The 23,652-nt window shown below is 36.9% G+C and overlaps 1 protein-coding gene across 4 annotated transcripts; it reads left to right on the top strand.

Annotated features, from left to right (window-relative positions):
- The first annotated feature begins 382 nt into the window (after positions 1 to 382).
- On the top strand, positions 383 to 23,165 carry LOC129243791 (histidine decarboxylase). Of its 4 annotated transcripts, none has more exons than XM_054881102.1 (12): positions 383 to 533; positions 1,027 to 1,153; positions 6,370 to 6,948; positions 11,656 to 11,765; positions 16,557 to 16,610; positions 16,670 to 16,845; positions 16,904 to 17,172; positions 17,259 to 17,513; positions 20,744 to 20,889; positions 20,962 to 21,040; positions 21,171 to 21,332; positions 21,699 to 23,165. In XM_054881102.1, exons 2-12 carry the CDS (start codon positions 1,126 to 1,128, stop codon positions 22,724 to 22,726), a joined length of 2,886 nt encoding a protein of 961 aa, XP_054737077.1. In that variant the 5' UTR covers positions 383 to 533; positions 1,027 to 1,125; the 3' UTR covers positions 22,727 to 23,165. The 4 variants fall into 4 exon arrangements, with proteins under 4 accessions (XP_054737077.1, XP_054737078.1, XP_054737080.1 ...); XM_054881103.1 differs by lacking the exon at positions 383 to 533 and adding an exon at positions 716 to 790; XM_054881104.1 differs by lacking the exon at positions 383 to 533 and adding an exon at positions 858 to 944.
- The last annotated feature ends 487 nt before the right edge of the window (positions 23,166 to 23,652 follow it).

Genomic DNA, 23,652 nt, shown 5'->3' with positions numbered 1-23,652 from the left:
ATCCCTAGAATATGATTTTCACAGAGTAATGGGCGATTTTTTTGCCTCCCCACAAATCGACGCGGCCTAATATATATATATATATATATATCCGAATACAAAAAAAGGTTACCCAATATTCTACAGCGATTCCTCTTTCGTAATTACTAAATATATCGCCTTATTGGTTTTTTCTTTTCGTCCCATTGTGTCGCACAGTGTCACATTTCATAATTTTTTGCAGTTCGCATTGTCCGTTATTGTCCATATTGTCCATATAATCCATTTAAATGTGGGGTGGTTAATACGGCGACCAAAATATTACAACAAAACTATCTTCTTTCTTGAATATATAAAAAAAAATATATAATTTTTTCCCCTCATTTTCGTTTTTCAGTACCTACATGGATCGCGATGCATTTTTTCGAACCCAAATGTCAACTAATTGTCATTCCACAATAGCCAATTCGAACGGCAACAACACTACCCCCACTGCTATTCACATGAACTCTTTGGCCATACGCTTTTGAAAATATTTTCACAGCTGCTATTTGGTAAGAAAAAATTCTATTCTCTTTTTAACGAATTTTCCCAACAAAATAAAGAAGCCTTATAAAATATTAACACACCTCATCCATGCGGCTGTGTAAGTGAATGTGTGGGTATGTGTATATGTTTTGACCGAAACCTTTACCGAAGAACTGTAGCCACCAATGTGCGTGGGCGTATGGATGAGTTGTGCGCGAATTTGACTTTCTACAACGAATTTAGTGCTGCGCTCAAAGAATGAAAGTATTGAGTTGGACAGCAGGTAAAAGGCCAAACGTAAGGCAAAGCGCATTTCGTTCATCGAAGAATGAAAATTAGTTTTTCACTCATTTGGATTGTTTTTTGTTGTGGTGAAGTTGCATTAGAGACCACAAATCACCATTTTCGAACTTTACCAAGCGCAAATTTCTAAAATTGTGATTTGTGATTTCTAAAGCAATTCGTTTTCTTTAACAATTGAAATAAATTCAATTTGCTAACATTTTCACGTTTGATTAGTGAGTTAAACATCGCAGCGCCACAAAATTCACAAACACAATTGAAAATTAAATCAAAGCAAAGGAGTAGCACCATTGGAGGAAACAGCCTGTAAAAAGCATGGATGTCAACGAATATCGGCGGCGGGGTGAGTACCAAATTAAATTTATATATATACATATGCGCATATATGGGTATTTGGTAATAAACGCAGAGCCTTCCTTCCTTCAAACACGCTTTTTGCTAAGTCCGCTCTGTGGGTGCCCACACATAAAAATTCGAATTGGATTTACTGCTTCACTCTGCTGCAGTCGCATCCACAGCAGTAACCAATTTTGTCCGTTCTCACTTTATTGCATATAAATATCAACTTAATTTAATTTGCCAATCCTTTGGACAATACAATAAAAATAACAATAACAGACGCATTGTGAGAAAACCAATGAAATGAAAACTATGCATGCATGAGTCTGTGTGTGTGCACATGAATATGTCAGCTTTGTGCCTCATATTCGTACTTGCATACTTACATATGAAAGCATTTAGAATTTTGCATTCCAAAGCTAGCAATTCATTTCACTCGCACATAATCAGATTTCTAATCTTCTTCTGACATTTCGTGGCCCGTCTACGTTTCCCCACTTTCAGCCATTGCGCTCTATCGGCCTCACTCTGTTTGGTTAGTTTGTTTTGTAAAATGATAAGTAAATTTCTGCAAACGCTTTTCGTTTAAAACAAAACATTGTGAATCATTACGAATTTTTAGCGCAAAGCAAATAAGCCGACTTTTATAATTTCTATTGACTAATGAAATACAGTTTTGGCAGTGAAAGTTTCTTCGTCGCTGGTTACTCATACTTGCAGCGTTGGCGTAGAGAAATTCATGTAGGAAAAATAGTCAATAAAGAGCGGATTGTAGAAAATGAAATAAATATTAAATTTTCTGATTACTATAACGAAGTTCTAACTGGAAGGCTGCAAATTGCAAGTACCTCAAGGGTACAAAATCCATTGCGTTGTGAAGCTTTAAAGTGTTAGATGTTATTTTTTTGACACACAATCAGAAATATCTACATAAGTGCATTTATATTTATATACAAAGAAATCCCATTATTTATCGCTTTTATTCATGTGGATGCCTCGGTTGGCTTCGTAGATGTGCTTCTAGTTAATTCTGTTTTCCAAGACTTTAGTGACGGTTTCTGGCAATATCTCGTGGCTTGCCCGATATTCGCCTCAAAAGCCTGAATCGGGAATAGATTATTCGCACAGCATCGGTTCTACGCAATATACGACAATAATAGGTCAACACCAAGCTCCGAGACGCCTGATAATACGTTTACCGAATTTGGCGCGCGAAAGATCGATTGTAGCATGAGCTGTGTAGCATGGCACGCCATCCTGCTGAAACCAAAGATCGTCTAAGTATATGCCTTCAATTTCCGGCTTCAAAAAAATATTTATTATTCTTCTGTAGTGCTCACTGTTGACCGAAATGGCGTTCCCAGCTACATTTTCAAAGAAAAATGAATCAATGGTACCACCGCTCCAAAATCCGCACCAAACTGTCACTGCCTAAGGATGCATTGGCTTCACGTGTGAGTTTCCCCATCCTCAGATGCCGCACTTTTGCTCGTTAACGTAACCGCCGAGATGAAAATGCGCTTAATCAGAGAATGTGATTTCAATAAATGCACAGTTTGAGCTACACAGCATGGAGTGTGGGATTAAGCTTGCAATATTTCCCAACGTTGTTCAAACGTAGAGCGATTTATTTCATTCTGCATAGATATGATATTGATTTTCTGTCAAAACTTCGAGCAGAAAAGACATGTCGCTGTCGAAATAACATATGATTAAAAAACTACGTCCGTTGTTATATGTTTAAGGGAGCTTAGCCAAACACCAAATAAAGGGTGTAAGCGCCATTTATATACTAGGCTGTTCAATAAGTTTTGCGGTTCGATAAGAGAGGGCGTTGCTCCTAGCTTACATTTTTTTCTTATATTGGAACACTCGTCATATGTGAAGTTTCATGTCAATCCGCCAATTCATTCTTTGTTTACAATCCATTTAGTATCGATAAATCACAGTATTTTCTTCAATGGAAAAAATCAAGTATCGTGCAGTGATAGAATTTTTATTTTTGGAAGATTTAAAGCAAAGGAAATTTATGAACGAAGTGTATAAGGATTTTTTGCCATCAATTAGTATAGTTGAAAGATGGGTTGCTGAATTTCAACGAGGTCGTACAAGCCTTCAAGACAATCCACGTCAAGGACGTCCAGAAACAGCAACAACACCAGAAATGGTAACAAAAATACAGGACGTCGTATTGGAAAATCGTCGATGGACTAAAAGAAATTTAATAGAAGCCGCAGGCATCTCACTGGGTAGTGTAAGCAATATTTTGACTGAAGTATTGTGTTTCAGAAAGCTGTACGCAAAATGGGTGCCACATTCGCTAATAATGCAACATTTAGAGCATTTTCGAAAGGATAAAGTGGATTTTGTGATCACTATGAATGATACTTTGGTTTATCACCATGATCCTATATCGAATCAAGCAACTAAATAATGGTGTGAACTCGGTTCTTCGGCTTCAAAACGAGTTCGTGTCCAGAAACCGGCCAAGAAGATGCTAAGATCAGTTTTTTGGAATGCGAAAGGAATTTGGTTTGCGGAATATTTGCAAACCGGTAAAATAATAAATTCTGAATATTATTGTAACCTTTTAGACCAGCTGCGGGAAAACATTTGTGTAAAAAGACCGAGTTTGCAAAAAAAAAATTGTTACAAGGGCATTTTGATAATGGTTAAAATCCATGAATTAAAGTTTAAATTGTTAAAGCATCCACCGAATTCGCCAGATTTGGCCCCTAGCGATTTCCATCTGCCCCCAGACTTAAAAAGATTCATGCGTGCAAAGTGTTTTTCATAAAATGATGAGGTCATAACAGCTGAGGAATCGTATTTTGCAGCCCTTCCAGATTCTCACTTCAGGGATGGAGTTCATAAAGTTGAATCTCGCTGGAACAAGTGTATAGATATTCAGCGAGATTATACTGAATAATAAAGTATGTTTCAAACCATAAAATTGTGTTTTTCTTATCGAACCGCAAAACTTATTGAACAACTTAGTATAATATAAGGTTGGCAAAGAAGTTTTGCGGTATTTCCACAAGCTTGTCTTTGCAAGCGCGTAGTTCTGGTTGTATTCGTCGCATCGGTTCACGCTAGAGCTTTTTGGAAAGCTCTTTTCACGTGCTAACACGTGTTTGATTTATTGTTGTTTGCTTTTAGTCGTTCGTGAGTTATAGCGTCGCAAACATGGAGCAAAATAAAGCGAAAATACGGCATATTTTACAGTACTACTACGATAAAGGCAAAAATGCATCCCATGCTGCCAATAAAATTTGTGCAGTTTATGGACCCGATACAGTTTCCATTTCCACCGTACAACGATGGTTTCAACGTTTTCGTTCTGGTGCAGAGGTGATCGAAGATGCGCCACGATCCGGAAGGCCTGTCGTCGAAAATTGCGATAAAATCGCTGAATTGATCGAAAGAGACCGGCATAGTAGCAGCCGTAGCATCGGCAAAGAGCTGGGCATGACTCATCAAACCGTTATAAACCATTTGAAGAAGCTTGGATTCAAAAAAAAGCTCGATGTATGGGTGCCACACCACTTGACGCAAAAAAACATTTTTGCCCGTATGGATACATGCGAATCGCTTCTGAATCGCAACAAAATCGACCCGTTTTTGAAGCGGATGTTGACTGGCGATGAAAAGTGGGTCACTTACGACAACGTGAAGCGCAAACGGTCGGGGTCGAAAAGCGGTGAAGCTGCACAGTCGGTGGCCAAGCCTGGATTGACGGCCAGGAAGGTTCTTCTGTGTGTTTGGTGGGATTGGCAGGGAATCATCCACTATGAGCTGCTTCCCTATGGCCAAACGCTCAATTCTGACCTGTACTGCCAACAACTGGACCGCTTGAATGCAGCACTCATGCAGAAGAGGCCATCTTTGATCAACAGAGGCCGAATTGTCTTCCATCAGGACAACGCCAGGCCACACACATCTTTGGTGACGCGCCAGAAGATCCGGGAGCTCGGATGGGAAGTTCTTTTGCATCCACCGTATAGTCCGGATCTCGCACCAAGTGATTACCACCTATATCTGTCCATGGCGAACGAGCTTGGTAGTCGGAAGTTGTCCACAAGAGAGTCCTGTGAAAATTGGCTCTCCGAGTTTTTTGACAATAGGGAAGTGAGCTTCTATAAGAGGGGCATTATGAAGTTGGCATCTCGTTGGGAACTCGTCATCGAACAAAACGGCGCATGTTTGACTTAAATCGCATTATTATAACCAATTTTATGAACAATTGAAAATTCAATAAAAATACCGCAAGACTTTTTTGACAACCTTATATATAGTTAGATGTTCAGCCGTGCTTGTCGCGCAATTAATGGTGTTCGTCTTAAATTATTTTAGGTGAGACTCCTGGTCCTTTAACATGAACTCTTAATTCCGAGTGATTCCTGTGAACCTTTCGTTTATACATATAGTGTACTTAAAAGAGCGATGTATTTCTTAAAGATACGTAATTAGAGCCCTCTGACCTTGCATCACAATGAGCCGTGTTCCTTCAGTATGCCCTCTACACACCTTGGAGAGCGGCAACCAACAAAATCTCTCCTAGATAGTGAGAGGGCGTCTCAGAGAAGGTGTTGTATAGTACCCTTCTCTTTCTCTAGATATCGGTAACTACTAGGAAAGGTGTTCCACACTTGTGCGGAGAATGTTCTTTCCGCTGGAAGGCAATCTAGTAGTAATTTCAAGCATTGAGCAAGTAGTTAAAGTGCTCGAGATGCACGGAAGAAGGATTTCGCATGCCGGCTTTGTGCGACAATTTCATCAAACTTTTCATTGATGAACTACCTCATGTATGTACATTGGTACCTAATGTATCCCAGATGCAAATATAATATTAGGCAAGGTGATGCCAAGACGTCTTATCAGTTTTGTATTAACTCTCTATATCGTACTCGCCTTATACACTCACTCATGGAACGGAAGCATATCACACTGTACCAATGGAAATGAAATAAATCAAGTGATAGACATTTTTTTCTAGTAGGACGCCGTCTGGCAGGCAATGGCGAACTTCTGAGTTTATTTCTGACTTGAAAAGCTCCCCATAACAAACCATCTGCCCTTCAGAGACGGTATAAACCCATAGACCCTGCATTTGTGCAAAAAATGGGTGTAAGCATCAATTATTAGTATTATTACACATATAAATAAATGATGGTAATTATAATAAATAATTTTACTAACCCACTTTTTTATGTCACACAGGCAAGGAGATGGTGGACTATATAGCAGACTATTTGGAAAATATTCGTGACCGTCGCGTCTTCCCCGATGTCAAACCGGGTTACATGAGGAGTTTGCTGCCCGAGTTTGCGCCAATTGAAGGTGAAAATTGGGATGCCATATTCGCCGATGTAGAACGCGTCATTATGCCGGGTATCACCCATTGGCAAAGTCCACATATGCATGCTTACTTTCCAGCACTCAATTCCTTCCCTTCACTCTTGGGCGATATGTTAGCCGACGCCATCAACTGTTTGGGTTTCACATGGGCCAGTTCACCCGCCTGCACAGAGCTCGAAGTGATTGTGATGAATTGGCTGGGTAAAATGATCGGTTTGCCCGATGATTTCTTACATTTGCACAACAAAAGTCCAGGCGGTGGTGTCATACAGACGACGGCAAGTGAAGCTACACTGGTGTGTTTGCTAGCGGGACGAACGCGCGCTATTCAGCGCTTCCACGAGCAGCACCCCGGCTTTCAGGATGCGGAAATCAATGCACGATTAGTTGCCTACTGCTCCGATCAAGCTCACTCGAGTGTGGAGAAAGCAGCATTAATAGGTGGGTGATGTTGTAGTAGATGCTAGAGGGCATTCATTCATTCTTATTTGTTAAATGCACTACTTCGAGTAAATGAATGCATTCGAATCATTCAAGTATGAGAAGATGTTTCATTCAAATATTTTATATGCAAATTTATTATGTAATTACATACACTCATGCATTTTCAGTTATTATGTATAAATAAATATATAAGGTAAATACTTGTATTATATCGAATGGAAAGCTCACACTTTTTTCCGTTGTATAGGGCCATACTTGCTTTAACCAGTATTTATTCGTACCCCCACGTATTTTTGTCGTAGACGCCCCGCTTCAAAATCATGAGCACATCTCAATTTTTTTTATAAAAATATAGTTCATACTACAACAAAACTTAATAACGCAAAGTCTCCAATTTTGTATAAAATGTTTACAAATTTCATCAGAACTTTAAACTTTTTAGCAAGATTTTCTAGAATTTTTCTGGGTATGCAGTTTTATAACCCATTGAACTTTAGTATGCCCAAATGTGCCCTTAATTATGAAAGTGGTCTAAGTCGTAATTTGAAGAAGTTGCATATCTACTGAATGGAAAAATCCAAGCCTGCAATAATGAGAAAGAGAAATTAGAGAAAGTCATGATGTACATTAACAAAATGCCGAAAGAGCTATAAACTTTATTGCAGAGGATGAGAAAAAGGCCAAAGAAAATTCCAGCGAATACTATGGATTCTCGTTTGATTTAGAAAAAGCACTTCGGTACCCTAAACTGTCTGTTTCGTTCGCCTATTATAAGCGTAACTTCCATAATAACAATGTCAAGATGTATGTATGGGATGAAACTACAGCATCAAGAGGTGCACAGCAAATAGCATCATGCATTTTAGCACATATGGAGGATATTATAACTACTTAGAATCGCGTAATAGCTTTCAGTGATGCATGTTCTGGCCAAAATCGTAAAATTAAAGTAGCATTAACATGGATGAAAATTGCTCAGTCAAATCATAATAATGTTAAAACGATAGACCACAAATTTTTGGTATCGGGTCATTCCTTTCTACCGAATGACCGTGATTTCGGTTTGAAAGAAATGGAAATAAAAAAAGGACTTGCTTATGCAACCCTGAGCATTGATAGAAAAGTGAATTATGAATTGATAGAAAAGTGTAGAAGGAGAAAGCCATATTCGGTAAAACGAATGTCGCAGCCGGGGAGTAAAAAATATCGCGGGCGAATCTGCCTCTTAGCTGAAAATTCGTTTCTTGAAAAAAAAACTTTATAAAATGCTTTATAAAACTTCTTTAGATGATTCTAAATTCCACATTTTGGATCTTTCACCTAAAAGAGGAAGACCAAATATATACGAAAATATTCAATTTCTTCCATTATACACCACCCCCAAACGAGTAACGAAAGAAAAACGTAAAGATATTGGGTTGGCAACTAAGTAATTGCGGTTTTCACTCATAGATGGCTTCAGTTGAATTTTTAGGTTTGCAGACGTAGTACAAATGTAAAACACATTTTGTTACTTGATAGTTGGCAATTCAACTGTCAATCAGTAAACAAATGTTTTTTGATCGATTGTGTAGTTTTCGTTTGGCGTTCGTTGAAAAATGGAAAATCAAAAGGAACATTTTCGTCATATTTTGCGTTTTTGTTTCAGTAAAGGGAAAATCGCATCGCAAGCTCATAAAAAGTTGTGGGCTGTTTATGGTGACGAAGCCTTAAAAGAACGGCAGTGTCGAAATTGGTTTGCTAAATTTTGTTCTGGCGATTTTTCACTCAAAGAGGAAAAACGCTCTGGTCGTCCAGTTGAAGTTGATGACGCCCTAATCAAAGCAATAATCGATTCGAATCGTCACAGTACAACACGTGAGATTGCAGAGAAGCTTCGTGCATTACATACATGCATTGAAAATCAATTAAAACAAATTGGCTATGTTCAAAAACTCGATACATGGGTTCCTCACGAACTGAAAGAAACGCTTTTAACGCAACGCAGATGTTAGGATTTGCTAAAGAAACGTAATCAAATAATGATCCATTTTTAAAACGTCTGATAACTGGCGATGAAAAAGGGGTTGTTTACAACAATAACAAGTGGAAAAGATCGTGGAGCAGGCCAGATGCACCAACTCAAACAACATCAAAAGTTGATATTCATCAAAAGAAGGTTTTGTTATCAGTTTGGTGGGATTACAAACGAATCATCTACTTTGAACTTTTATCACCCAACCGAATGAACAATTCTGATGTGTACATTGAACAACTAACGAAATTAAACAATACAGTTGAAGAAAAGTGGCCCGAATTAATAAATCGGAAAAGTATTGTATTCCATCACGACAATGCAAGGCCACACACATCTTTAGCCACTCGGTAAAAATTATTGGAGCTTGGTTGGGATGTTTTGCCACATCCACCATATAGTCCTGACCTTGCTCCATTTGATTACTTTTTGTTTCGATTTTTACAAAACTCCTTGAATGGTAAAAATTTCAATAATGATGATGATGTCAAATCGTACCTGATTCAGTTTTTTGCTAATAAAAATTAGAAGTTTTACGAACGTGGGATTATGATGCTGCCTGAAAGATGGCAAAAGGTCATTATAAAGTTATTCAGTTCCATGAAAAAATTGCCTTTGATTTTCTAAGAAAAAAATCCGGAATTACTTACTTGCCAACCCAATATTTTTCCATTAATCAAGACTAGGAAAATTATAAATTTGAATGTCGCATAATATAAAAATATTTTTTAACTAGTTCAAACGCAATTTATTAAATATCTCGAAACAAGAAATATATGACTTAGACCACTTTCATAACTATGGGCGCAAATATTTCTATAAAAATGCCGTTTATTTTTGAAAAAATTGTTCGCTTACGACTTTTCTTCGACCAAACTACTTGGCCAAATTTTTTTCATATGGTCAACAAACAAATTTCCGGAAATCAATGCTATTTTGTGGTCACTTGAAACTTGCACTTTTTTATCCTAAACTTCAATAGGCTATTCAACTGCGTAAAATTTCTAAAAAATTTTGGTTAAAAAATTCAAAGTTTTTATGAGATTTTAAAACTTTGCATTATATGTTTTTTGTTGTAGTATTCATGTCACATTACGCTTCAAAAAAAGTTCTCTGACAGTTTTGTATGTGGTGAAGTCAGTTGTGGTTTTGCATAGTTTCACAAAAAAAAAGAAAAAAGAGAAACTTCGTTATATTATTCAATAAGTTCAAGGTGAAAAGGCAGAGTAATTGGTTAAAAAACCTGTGCTGTTATAGGTATTATAAAGTACTGAGCGCATCGGCAAAACGGTGGTTCGAACGATTTTATTGATAATATGAACATCACAATTGCTTTACGCTATACGAAGACAATCAGTCTGCAAAATCACGAAAATCCTGGACTCGAATCAAAGAACCTTTTTGTCTGAATTAACGGCTACAGTTCTTTCCTGAAACGAAACGAAATCGACCCAATTTTTAAGTGGATGGTAACTGTGCGCCACCCTTGGCGAGTTCGTTGATGCGTGACTACCATTCGTTAGCACCCAAGTGGGAAACCTTGAGTATGACACACCAAATGATGGACCAAGTTTTTCTAATAACGCTCTCCCCTCGGCAGAGAATGGCAAACCTCGGATAGTATTTCTGCTATGAAAAAGCTACTCATAAAAAACCATCTGCCATTCAGAGGCAGCATAAAACTGTAGGTCCTTCCATTTGTGGAAACATATCAAGACGCACACAACAAATAGGAGGATAGGAATAGGAGGAAATAGGAGGAACAAAGGATATTAGGGTTTAAAAAATTGGTCACATACGAAGACAATAGCCGAAAAACTTTCCTCTATGGCCAACGAGCCCGGATTAATAGGTGAAAAAAGTTTGCAGTGTCTTTAGTGGCATTAAAAGGCAATCATCTACTATGCGCTGCTCTAATTGAGCAAAACACTCAATTTGGGCCCCTACTGTCCGCAATTGACCGGATTAAAGCTGGCTAGGAGAGTGTTGTTGACCTTCGAAATTTCGCTAGGGTACGTCCATTGTTAACGACGCGTCAGAATATCCGAGAGCTTTTATGGGAAGTTTTATTACCTCCATCATTCAGACCCGGCACCAAGCGATTATCACCTTCTCAGGTATTTACAAAATGTTATTGATGGTACAAAGTTGGTCTCTAGAGATGCTTGGGAAAGTGACGAGGACTTCTTCAATCGCAAAATTATGAAACTACTTTGAAAGAGGTCATTAATTTTACGCAAAACGGCGCACATTTGATCTGAATCGGATAATCCTGTTTGAGTTAAACCCATCGTGGAAGTAAAACAAAAAAATGATTAGAACTTTTTACTTCACCTACATACATATATTATTATTATGTATATATAAGTATGTGTATATTTATTTCTTCATATATTTTTAAGACGACATTGTCAAAGTGTACTAGTCGTTCTACTAGAAACCGATGATTTGGTTTATTTGCTTTACTCGGATGATTATAACGAAAGCAGTCAAGCGTTGCATATTGTGAAATTGTATTAAACGCAGTTACATGTCAAGCACAATTCAGTACTTCCCAAAGTGAAGCTTGCAAACCAAACAGTAGAAACCCTAGTAGATGATTTAATCAGCTTAAGCTCTGACCATAGTGCTTTGTATATGTTTTAAATTCTTTCTAATGCTTACATACTTTACTTATTTTTAATTCGCAGGACTTGTGCGTATGCGTTTCATTGAGGCCGATGACAGCTTGGCAATGCGTGGCAAAGCGTTACGCGAAGCTATCGAGGACGACATTAAGCAAGGACTTGTGCCATTTTGGGTAAATCTGCTACTAAAAATACACCAAATTATTTATATCCTCTTATAGTTGGTTTGCTAAAAGATCTTAGTAATTAAATTGTGTTACTTTTCGGTATGGAGATGGTGACTTTAGTAGCTACTAAATACCGTTCTTCTTTCCTTTTCCCTGTCCAATGGTCATTTAAAGAGACACTTCTGCTCTTGGCTGATTACTACCCGTTTGCATTTCGTTCCATTGGGGCCAATTAATATTAGCATCTACGCGAAGTAGAGATAGATTTCACCATTAAGTAGCAGCATGCGGCACATGTCACGGGCCATACAAATAGCGTCATATTTTGCTACAATCAGACCAAAGAGGATTAAACGTTGCATTTGTTGCCGCCAGAGTAAAATCACAGTATTGCGCACAGCAGAAAGCAAATGTACCCATTTGTGCGAGTGAAAGGGAAATGATAAAGTATTAAACAATAAGAAAATAAGCAAGTGAAACATTTGCATGAAAAGTCGCGAAAAATTACTTTATATTAATACGAAAAAAGATTCTTTAAAATTTTGAGCTTACTGAAGAATGTGAATTTTGAAAATTTTATTTTTCAGTAATTTTCAGTTACAAAAGAACAGGAAAAATTAAAATTTTTATTCGACTCATTTGCTCCACATTTTTGAAGTTAAACTTTAATCTGAACATTTAATGCCAAACATTACAGCATCACACTGATCGATAGCTAGCAGAGCTCGTATTTGAGGTAGCAGTGTATCGATTTTCGAAATACCTAAAAACTCTAAGCTTATAATGTTCAAGGCGAGGTATGGTAGGGTGGTGTCGCCAACCTACTTTTGTTGAACTTTAACATTTGAAGGCAGCCACAACTCCTAACGGGTGTTTCTTTGATTCCTCAAGCCAAACTCTGCTCGACTATAACATCTGATATTGACTTTGTTGCCTTTTGTTCGAAAGTAAACAGTAGCTGCTCTGCGGAGTTTCTCGTTTTTTCACTACATCTAGCGTGAGACTCTAACCCTTGAAAAAACCGTACTAAACCCATGGACATCTGTGAAGGACATTACATCAGCGTAGAAGATCAAAGGCGTCGAGGTGTCTATACACCAATTCCGCTGGATAATAAAATATAATCTTACTTCTTTACTTCGGATGCCACCGTAGCCGAATGGCTAGTCTGTGTTTCTACCATTGTTTGGGACAAGGTTGAAAACGGACATTGGATATATAAACATCAGGTGACAAAAGTTGCCAATTACTATCTTTCGGCAAGCAATGCCACATACCCCAGTTCTATTTCTGCGGTTCAGAGGTGGTATAAAAGCACAATTTCCCCCATTTGTAGGACAAAATTAGGAGGCACACTACAAATTGAAAAGGCTCAGCCAAGACCTATGTATATACTGCGCGACACATTACAAAATTTTGACAATTTTTATATTTTTTATAAAAATATAGCTCATACTACAATAAAACCCATATTAACTAAAAGTTTAAAACTTTTTATGCATACAATTTAAAAGAATTCCATTAAAATTTCTAACTTCTTAGCTGGTATTTTTCGATTTTTCACAATTTTATTTAGTTTGTTTTCGATTTTTTTGTATTTTTTCCATACAAAAAAATTCCAACCATTGGTTATATGAAAGAAATCTATAAGAATTCTAATTCTGATTAAAAAGTTTGAAATTTAGATGGAAAGTTTTTAATTTTTTTTTTAATTTTATATAAAGCTTTAAACTTTGAGTTAACTGGTTTTTATTGTGCTGTATACGCTTGATAAGGACATAACATAAAAAGATGATTTACTACCATGACCACGACAAATAGTCTGAATTCGAGTGCACATATTGAAAATTCTTAATCCTCTGTTGGACACGTTTTATAAAACCTTGGGTTGGGCACCCGGATCTAGCTATTTTTCGTCCTGTTCGAGGATCCTTTTTAAAAGGTTATATCCAGGTTATTTCAGGAAGCTACCTACATAGAAGCTCAAGTCGTTAGCTATAATAGAAATATGTTAAATTCACGTCCAAAGTCGAAAAAGTCTGGCCAGTCCCGGGTGCCCAACGGAGGGTTAAGTATACTTCTCACCTATTAGACTGCTAAAATCTTCTCAAGGAACCGTCATAAAGTCTAGACGGACAATTCTCAATTGTCCTTTATTCTGGGTATAAAGCTTGACGATACAGTTGGCTTTGGCGTCCACTAAAGGGTGATTTTTTAAGAGCTATAGGAAAGTTTTTCAAAAAAACACACGTAAAATTCAGAAAAATGCATGAAATTTTTATTCAAATCGATAGTGCAGTCCATATAATTTAAGGGGGTCTTCTACCGTCGCGCCTTAATCTCGGGCCTATTTTTGGGAATTAATTACAAAGCAACCACTTGAGATAATGAAATCAGATTTTTTTTATTTAATTTGCACAAGTTTGCACTATTTAAAAATATATTTTTCAAATCGAATTCTTTGGCCCTGTGTCCTTGAACCGTCCTCGAGGTTGCCCTTGTAAAAATGTCCTAGGCGACTTTGTGGCACGCGATCGACCATTTTACTTATCTGAAATCAAAAAAATTTTTTTTTTATCATAAAGTGTAGCGTTGGCTATGTTTTCCCAGTGGCGATTTTAAATATTTTGAAATTTGTAAAAAATGCGTGATTTTAAAAAAAAAGTTTGAAAATTTCCTCTTTTTTTTACACTTTAGAGGCCCGCAAAATTAAACTAATCAAAAATTGAAAAAAGTGGTCTGGGAAAACATAGCGAGATGTTCACTGAATAACTGGAAAAAAGATGGAATGAATTCGACAAATATTTATAGTAGATGTGTGACCAGAAAGTTGAAAAAAGTCAACTTTCGGGAAAAGGCGTTTAAAGATAAAGTCACGCCACAGAAACGCTCGAAAATGCCACGCGCATGCATGTATTCTCCCCGAAATGCTCATGAAGGAACATGTTTTTCATAAAACCCTCTTTATAGCATACTCTTAACATTAGTAGCTTTTAAAAAATCTAAAAAAAAAATCGATTTTTTCAAACCGTGACGGTAGAAGACCCCCTTAATGTTTGAAGATTATTTCATGCAAATGTTGACCGCGATTGCGCTTAGTCCAATTTTGGCATATTCTTTCCAATGTTTCGGCCGGTATCCCACATATAAATGCTTTAATGTTGTCTTCCAATGCGTTAATTGAAGCAGGCTTGTCTGAATAGACATGAGCTTTAACATAGCCCCACAAAAAATAATCTGAAGGCGGTATATCGCACGATTTGGGTGGCCAATTGACAGGTTCCGTACGTGAAATAAAATGTTCACCGAACTCGCCTCTCAAAAAATCCATTGTTACGCGTCCTATGTGGCATGTGGCACCGTCTTGCTGAAACCACATGTCATGGAAGTCAAGCTCTTGCATTTTGGACAAAAAAAAGTTGGATATCATTTCACGGTAGCGCTCACCATTCACAGTTACATTACGTTTCACAGCATCTTTGAAGAAGTACGGTCCAATGATACCTCCAGCCCATAAATTGCACTCTTGCAATTCTTCTGTCAGAAGAATGTTGCAATGAGTCTGTCAGACATCTTCTTTGTCACTGTCCTGCGTGGCAGTTTAGATAATTTGGCTCATCGTTCTTGAATGATACTGATGACCTTAGGGATATAAGTATCAGCCAAATGAAAGGGTTTGCGCTTAACACAAAATTGTTTAATGAGAAGTAGCAGGTAAACTGCTCCTGTGGTATCACAATTAATCGTCAAAGGTCTAAGTGAGTTGGTTTAAAGAGCGGCTGCCACTTCTATGTACTTACTTACCTAAAAGTAAGTTACAGAATTCCTATCGTAATCAGAATGCACGAATTTTGATATTTTATCGGAGTTACCCGTATTATGGAGATGCATATCAGTTTCACCACAATTTCAACTTTACTCGCCTAGTTCCGTGTCAAGTGGTCCAAGTATGTAATTTGGACATTGTCGGCAATGCTTCTGAAAATGTGTTTATTTGTAGGCTTAAGTTTAAGATAAAATAAACTGGAAAAAGTTTCCAAAAATTATTGATACAAATTTAGTAGTTTTGAGATTTATTCAATGCTGAAAGTTGTGGAATAAAGTTTTTCATAGTGAAATAGTTTCGAACTTTTTAAAATTATTTAAAAAATTTTATTTCTTAATTTTTTTAGGATTAAATATAGTCAGTAAAAAATATTCGTTTCAAAAATATTTCATGATTTTTTTCAAAATTTTTCGGAAAACTTTTTGTTATTGTTGTGTACGTAGCTTCGATCGATTTGTAGCGCTACGCTACGGAGTATTCCGGATTGATTTTTCGTTGGGTCGCGGTACGTATTTGAATAAGAGTATAATTCAAAACGTTATGGGATCCCACTATGAAGTTTTCAAGGATTACTCAGAAGATATTTTTCAGCTATTAATAAAAAAATAAAAAAAAAAATGTGAACGATAATTTTGTTAAAAAAAGTCACAAAAACAAATTTCACGAAATATTTTTAATAAAAAAAATTAATAAACAAATGTTTAGAAAGCGTATTTTGTCCTAAGAATTTAAAAAAAAGAAAACTTTATAAAAATCTTAAAAAGAACGGTGGATAGAATAACTCAAAATTATTAAATTTTTTTCAAAATATTTCCAGTTTATTTCTTGTTATACTCAAGCCTACAAACGAAACCGTTTTCAGAGAAATTGACCGTAATGTACAAAATACTTAGATCACTTGGCAAATAATCTCTTAGCTATAAAATAATTCATTACTTTAGATATATTTGATACATTATATGCTTCTACAGGTTTGCGCCACCTTGGGTACCACAGGCTCATGTTCCTTCGACAATTTAGAAGAGGTATCGTAAAATTAGTTTGAAGTAAACAGAAACTCAAACTCTACATCTTCCCCTTGCAGATCGGCACTGTTTGTCGCGATTTCAATATTTGGCTTCATGTTGATTCCGCATACGCGGGCAGCGCTTTCATTTGTCCTGAATTTCGCACCTGGCTAAAGGGCATCGAGCGAGCAGATTCAATTGCCTTCAATCCATCTAAGTGGTTGATGGTACACTTTGATGCAACGGCGATGTGGTAAGTCATATTTCAGTGCATCCAGGCACTATAACCAAAACATCTCATTTTTACTTAGGATTAAGGACAGTACCGCCATACATCGCACTTTCAATGTGGAGCCGCTCTATTTACAACACGAGAATTCAGGTGTCTCCATCGATTATATGCATTGGCAAATACCGCTGAGTAGACGCTTCCGCGCCTTAAAAGTATTCTTCGTATTGCGCTCGTTCGGCATAAAAGGCCTGCAAAAGCATATACGCGAAGGAGTTCGTTTGGCGCAGAAATTCGAGGCGCTGGTACTGGCTGATCATCGCTTCGAGATACCAGCAAAAAGGCACTTGGGTGTGTGACTAACGAATAATTTTTACAGAATGAATCTTGTCTCAAGAGTTTCATAATTTTGAGTTTAATTTTCGTTAATCTACCAGGCATGGTGGTGTTTCGCATCAAGGGTGAAAACGAAATCACTGAGCGCCTCTTGAAACGTCTGAATCATCGTGGTAATCTCCATTGTATACCATCATCGTTGAAGGGCAAATACGTTATACGATTTACCGTGACATCTACCAATACAACTGTCGATGACATAGTAAAGGATTGGAATGAGATAAGACGAGTAGCGTCCATGATACTTGACGAGATGAATATCACAATATCAAATAGAAATAAAGTTTACTTAAAAGGTAAGTGCAAAATATTCATTCAATATTCTTAAAACATAAATTTTGGACTGAGGGAGGAGTTAAAAGTGTAAAGCGGATAGTATAAGGATTCTCTTAGTCTTGTGAACCGCCCTTTCATCGGGACATAGAAGAAAAATAATACGTATTGATGGATACATCCCTTGTTATGATTTGTGGCGTACAGGGATTGTGATAGCGGTTTGCTTACAACAGAGGTCGGCAGAAGCTAAGATTGTATTGGTCATGAACAAAAAAATGAACGCAGCTACTGTCTATGTTACTTCGTTGCCGTCTGAACAACGATATTAGTGATATTATCACCATCAAAGTTTGATCCAGCTCTCGAAGAATTTTTGGAATCTATTTTCGGTATAGTCACCAAAATCAGTTTCGACTTTTTCATTACTCTCTTTCGGTGAAACAAAAACAAATCGCAGGGAGCTATATCAGGTGAAATCGATGGCTTTTGGATAGTATTTGTTTCATTTGTTGGTAAAAAAAACCAGCACTTCCCCAGCGGGTCGGGGAAACGAATACATCCGCGGTAAGACATGCTCGTCATAAGAGGGGACTAAAATCCGACAGAAGAGCTTGACTCGAAAGGCCTCACCACGAGAACCTCCAGGATCCTGATTACGGTATACTGGAAATATTTCAGATTAGATAGTCTATGGGCTGGTGAAAGTAGTATTCTATCTCCTCAGTACAGTAGGGTGACGCCTCACCGAAATGGCTGATAGGCTAATGCTACAATCGTCTCCGTCCCATTAAAACTCTGGCAAGCCTTCGGGTACGTTCCTCACAGTACCAGCATTGGAGGGCTGCAGTCAGCGCAGTATACGCCAACCAGCACTCTTGCAGCAGCAGAATGGCTCGTCAACCACAGCAAATGGCATACAGTAACGATCGCCACAAAAGAGAGCACGTCAATCGACGCAATTTAAATGTCTCACCAAAATGATAGAAAAAGTTGTTTCCAATGACGGGCGCCCCTGGGCAGGCAATGGCAAACCTCGGAATGTATTTCTGCCATGAAAATCTCCTCATAAAAAAATATATGCCATTCGGAATCGGCTTAAAACTGTAGGCTCCTCCATTTGTGGAACAACATCAAGACGCACGCCACAAAAAAGGAGGAAGAGGTCGGCCAATCACCCAAAAAGGGTGTATGCGCCAATAATTTATTTATTTTAATTTACTTAAGGGGGGAAGCTGGTCTAGAATTTTGAAAAAATCGAAAAATTTTTTTTTGTCTTAAAAGGTGCTTTAGGGTCTTAGAAATAATATACCAAATGAGGGATGCCAGCAAAAATGTCTAAATGCCCAAATTTTTCAGTCGACGGCAGTGCCTCGCAGGTATGCCCCGAACGCTATTTACAACTTTAAACGCGTTTTTCTGGAAATCACTTTTTTTAAACTGGCCGAAGACATAACTCGAACAAATCTTTACCAATTCTTACGAAATTTTGACAATACATTCGAAATACCTTTCTCCGGAGACGTACGTAGGATCTTTTATTTATATTACATAGTTTTTTTTTTTAATCAACAATTTTATGTCGTTCTTTATAGTGAAAATTGTAACTTTTTGTTCAAACGTGCACCATTTCGCGAAAAAACAAAATATCGAAAAAATCCTACGTACGTCTCTTTCTGTTGTTATATAGAAACTAAAAAAATTTTATTTTTTGATCCAGGACAAAAATTAAGGAGTTTACGTCTTCGGCAATGGACCCACTAGAAAAAAGGCGCCTTAGGAGAACTGCTGGACAGCGGCCATTTTGAAATTAATTCAGACGAAAAATTTTGTATTTGTACCATGGAAGCTATATTATTAAACCTATTTCACAGATTTTCGATTGATTCCTTTGTTGAGTCAAAATAAATTCATAAAATATGCCCATTTTTTGCGCTCTAGACCAGCTTCCCCCCTTAAACAGTTGCCCAACCTTTCTAAGATTTTAGAAACTCGTTATTGCAAATACAAATCCATTTTTAAAACTGTAAAAAATCTAAGACACGTGCAGAGGTAGATTTCTTCAAGACGGCGTAACTTTGCAAATGTCCATGTCCCAAATGGCCATACAATTTGGGCAGAATGTTAATCAAAAATCTGGCAACGTAACAAAAAAAAAAACAGACTCAATTCATTATTTATACATTAGAATAATATAAATTTTTTTTTTTCTTATTTTAATCATTTAAAATGGCGGATGTACACTCCATCCTTCCAGGAAGATCACAGCGGGGTTTCTCAATCGGCGGGCATTGTAGCATCGGCGTCATTGATCTGAATACAAAACACCAAAAAATTTTTTTTTGTTTATTAATGTCATAATTTCTATATGAATTAAAAAAAATGGAAAAAAAATTCGCGGAAAAAAAAATGAATTTTGAAGCGAATTTTCCTACTAATTTTACTTCGAAAAAATTATTTTTTTGAAAAATTTTCGAAAACTTGTAAATTCACATAGAAAGTAATATCAAAAAAACAAGATGTGTGCAAAATTTCAGGCGGATTGGTCAAAAACTTTTCGAGTTATCGTGTACGCCAATTCGAAAAATATAGTTTTGAGAAAAACGCGTCTAAAGTCGGCAACGTAACTATACCTCTCCCAGCGCTCGAACGCAAAGTATAGAGTCGTCACGTTTGACGATCTATAATATAAGAAATACTTAAATTTACCTTCTAAAATTTTTTTGACATTTTCTTAAAGGATTATATTAACATTTTTCGAAATTTTTTAGGTATCTTTCCAATTAACTTAGAGCGTCACTTGGCGGTTGTTTCAGGAACTTTTTGATCAAGGTCGTATTCAATTAACTTTGCTTTACACACTTTGTTTTGATTTTATTCGCCTCTTCTTTGTGAAGTCCCCTATAATGTAGCAGCCAAAGTTACTTTCAGAATTTTACATGAAGAGAGAGTGTAGTATAGTGTAGTTTTTGTTCGTCGAGAGTGGATTTTGCTCTTAGTTTCCTATTTAGTTCAAAGTAGAATTTTCGCTCCGAACATTCTTATAGGTGGGTCATTAGATAGGTTGTCCAAAAATTATTGACTACACTGAAGCGGCAAAAACATATTTTGTATTTTAATGTTTCACATTATTATTTCATAGGCTACAGTTTTGCGTTGAGGTTCGTTATATCGTCGTTCCACTGTATATGAATTTATGAATTTTCACATCACTTGGGAAAATGTCTATTTTTAACCCATTTTAATCCCACAGACGCTAAAGAAAAAAACGAAGCATTCGGCTCCAGTCTCCTCCTATCGAATTCGCCCCTCTCACCGAAAATAGTCAACGGGTCATTTGCAGCAATATTCGATGCAGATGAGTTTTTGGCTAAAACCTATGCTGGTGTACGAATTGCTGTAAGTTAATTCAAATTTACTACTCATGTTTGTATACATATATAATTTTGTTGTAACAATTACACATATTAGTCAAATGTTGAAAATAATTTTCTGCAGCACCAGGAATCACCATCGATGCGGCGACGAGTGCGCGGTATCTTAATGTCTGGTAAAAAACACAATTTTTTTTAATATTTTAAAATTATATTATATGCGTGGATATGTGTGTATAAGTATAAGTATGTATGCATGATGGCTTCCATGATTATCATAATTAATGCTGTTCTCTCTGCACACAGGCAAACAGTTCTCTTTGGACTCTCATATGGATGTAGTTGTTCAGAGCTCTTTCGATTCAAGTACAAACAATTCGAGTACTGAGGCAAATGGCACAGCATCGCCAGTCAAGAACATTAAGAACCCAATTCCGATAAGTGAAGATAGTGAAGAGTCCACAGAAGGTATGCAGTCCAGGTAGAGTAGTCCAAACCGCTTTGCAAATGCTAAACGAAGTAGAAAACTTATATTTGTTGTTGCTATCTTTGTTTTTATAAAGCTTTACATGCAGTGAAGTATAGAGACGGCCTCGAATAGTATTAGAGTTCCATACATACATACAAATATTATATCTGCATATGAATAACAGGCAGTAAAATCGGTGTGCGTGTTCACATAGTGGTCGTTTGGGCGCAAACGTGACCAAAACGTTTCTTTATTATTATTTTAAAAATATGATCCAAAACACCACTATTTGCACACCCTAACTTGGTTTTTGTTTCCGGTACTTGTGTAATTATATATTATTTCGGTTATTTTCGCCTGCACAGACTATCCAACGGCTAGACGCACTGCGACGTCACCCGCCTACTCGACGACAAAGATCGCGGCTGAATATCTAAGTCAGCATACCATCACTTCCCCCAACACATCGCAGCGTCGCAAAAGTACCGCCACGCAAACCCCACTAAATCTCTACAAACCACTACATTCCCCTTTGGATGAAGTCCCCTATGAGCTGTGTGAGGAAGTATCCTCGGAGCAAAGTGTATTGGCCAATTCGAATGCACGGCTAGTCGCAGCCAGTCGCAAGCTATTTCTAGCCGACACACATCCAATGCTTGCAGTCTCCTCCTCAACTGCACCGGCTTCGCTGCGTACAACACCATCGCCGTCCTCGCAACCGCAAGCGTCATCTCTACCCAGCCTAGACAACAACAATATCACACAGCAACCGCAATCACGCATGTTTATACGCGCCAGCACCATGCAGGAAATCTATCATGGCAAGCGCTACCTTGAAACAGGTTTAGCTGTAGGACCCTTCAACAATTATTTCGCTAGTACTGTAACTAACGCTAATACACCCAGTGGTGGCACTACACCCACTACACCCAACGCCGACACACCAGGCTCTGACTCGCAGTGGGCCACGCTATTTCATAGTTTCGAGACTGTGCCGGCGGTATCAGTGCGCGGCGCGAGCGCGCTGCCGGCTCGTCTCATCAATATGGAGAGTGCTTCTATGCGTTCTACCTCGACGCTACCCAGCATCGATGAAAGTGCGTCCGAATGCATGTCCGTATCATCCACGTCGACGCATACCGGCGTGAGCAGCATGCCAACACAACTTTTATCCAAGCGACAAAGTGTAGCACGCTTTTATAGTGCGCCAACTAGTCGGATGACAACAGCAGCGACAGCTACTGTGTCATCAATTTCGGCAAACGCAACGACACTTTCCGAGGACGAAACCGATATAGATGCGTGGCAGGTGGCGCGTTGTGGCAGTTCGGAAGATTTCTCCATTACATCATCGGGTGCACAGTCGCGATCCTCGTCAATAGATCTGGGCTGATTTAAGCTGGAAGTACTACTGTAAAGTAAAACAGAGAGAGGAAAAGATAAGAGATAGAGGATTAGTTTAAGGATAAAAAACTGATAACATTATAGTACGTGCATACATACATACATAAAATAGAAAAACGTGCTGTTGAACTTGTAGAGGACTTGAGGCTAATTTGAAAAGCTAATAAATCATGCAAAAAAAAATTAAAAAGCATGTACATGAATAAAATTGAGTTAAAAGGACTTGAAGAAAGTTTGGAAATGAGCCCAGGTATATATTAATAATGTAGATAGAAAATTAAAACGCAACTAATGATAAATGCAACATAATTAAATGAATTAAATTAATAAGCTAATATTTTTTGTAATATTTAATAATATTTTTAATAAAATTGTGTCTGCATTTCTTTTTCATTTCAATTCATACAGATTTTATTTTATTTCTTTTATTTTGCATTCACTTTATTTAATTTTATTTTGTTTTATTTTATTTTATTAAGTTTTATTTAATTTTATTAAATTTGATTTAAATCAATTTTGTTTTATTTTATTTAAATTAATTTCATTTATTTTATTTTATTCAATTAATTTCATTTATATTATTTTACTTCAATTCATTTTATTTTCCTTATTTTATTTTAATTTATTTTGTAGTCCTTTAATTTACATTATTTATTTCACCTCACTTATATTTTCTTGTTTTATTTTATTTTATATTATTTTTTTCTATTCTATTTAATTTAATTTAAATATATTCTTTTATATTTTTAATTAAATTTGATTTTATTTTATTTCATTAAATTTGTTTTATTCTGTCTTATATTATTTTAATTTATTTTATTGTATTTTACTTTATTTTATTTTATATTAATTTAATTTATTTTGTTTTATATTACATTATTTTATTTCATTCTATTATTCTATTTCATTCTTTTA

Source organism: Anastrepha obliqua, chromosome 4 (genome assembly GCF_027943255.1).
Source record: "Anastrepha obliqua isolate idAnaObli1 chromosome 4, idAnaObli1_1.0, whole genome shotgun sequence".
Classification (NCBI taxonomy): Eukaryota; Metazoa; Arthropoda; class Insecta; order Diptera; family Tephritidae; genus Anastrepha; species Anastrepha obliqua.
The sequence above is the reverse complement of the archived record's forward strand: the minus strand, read 5'-3'. Positions and strand labels throughout refer to the sequence as shown.

Bases quoted from the DNA above. Each gene is read 5' to 3' on its own strand.
- LOC129243791 (XM_054881102.1), top strand. From the start codon at position 1,126: ATGGATGTCAACGAATATCGGCGGCGGG. The intron at 6,949-11,655 runs GTGGGTGATGTT...TTTAATTCGCAG, and splicing joins GGAGAAAGCAGCATTAATAG to GACTTGTGCGTATGCGTTTC. The intron at 16,611-16,669 runs GTATCGTAAAAT...TTCCCCTTGCAG, and splicing joins CCTTCGACAATTTAGAAGAG to ATCGGCACTGTTTGTCGCGA.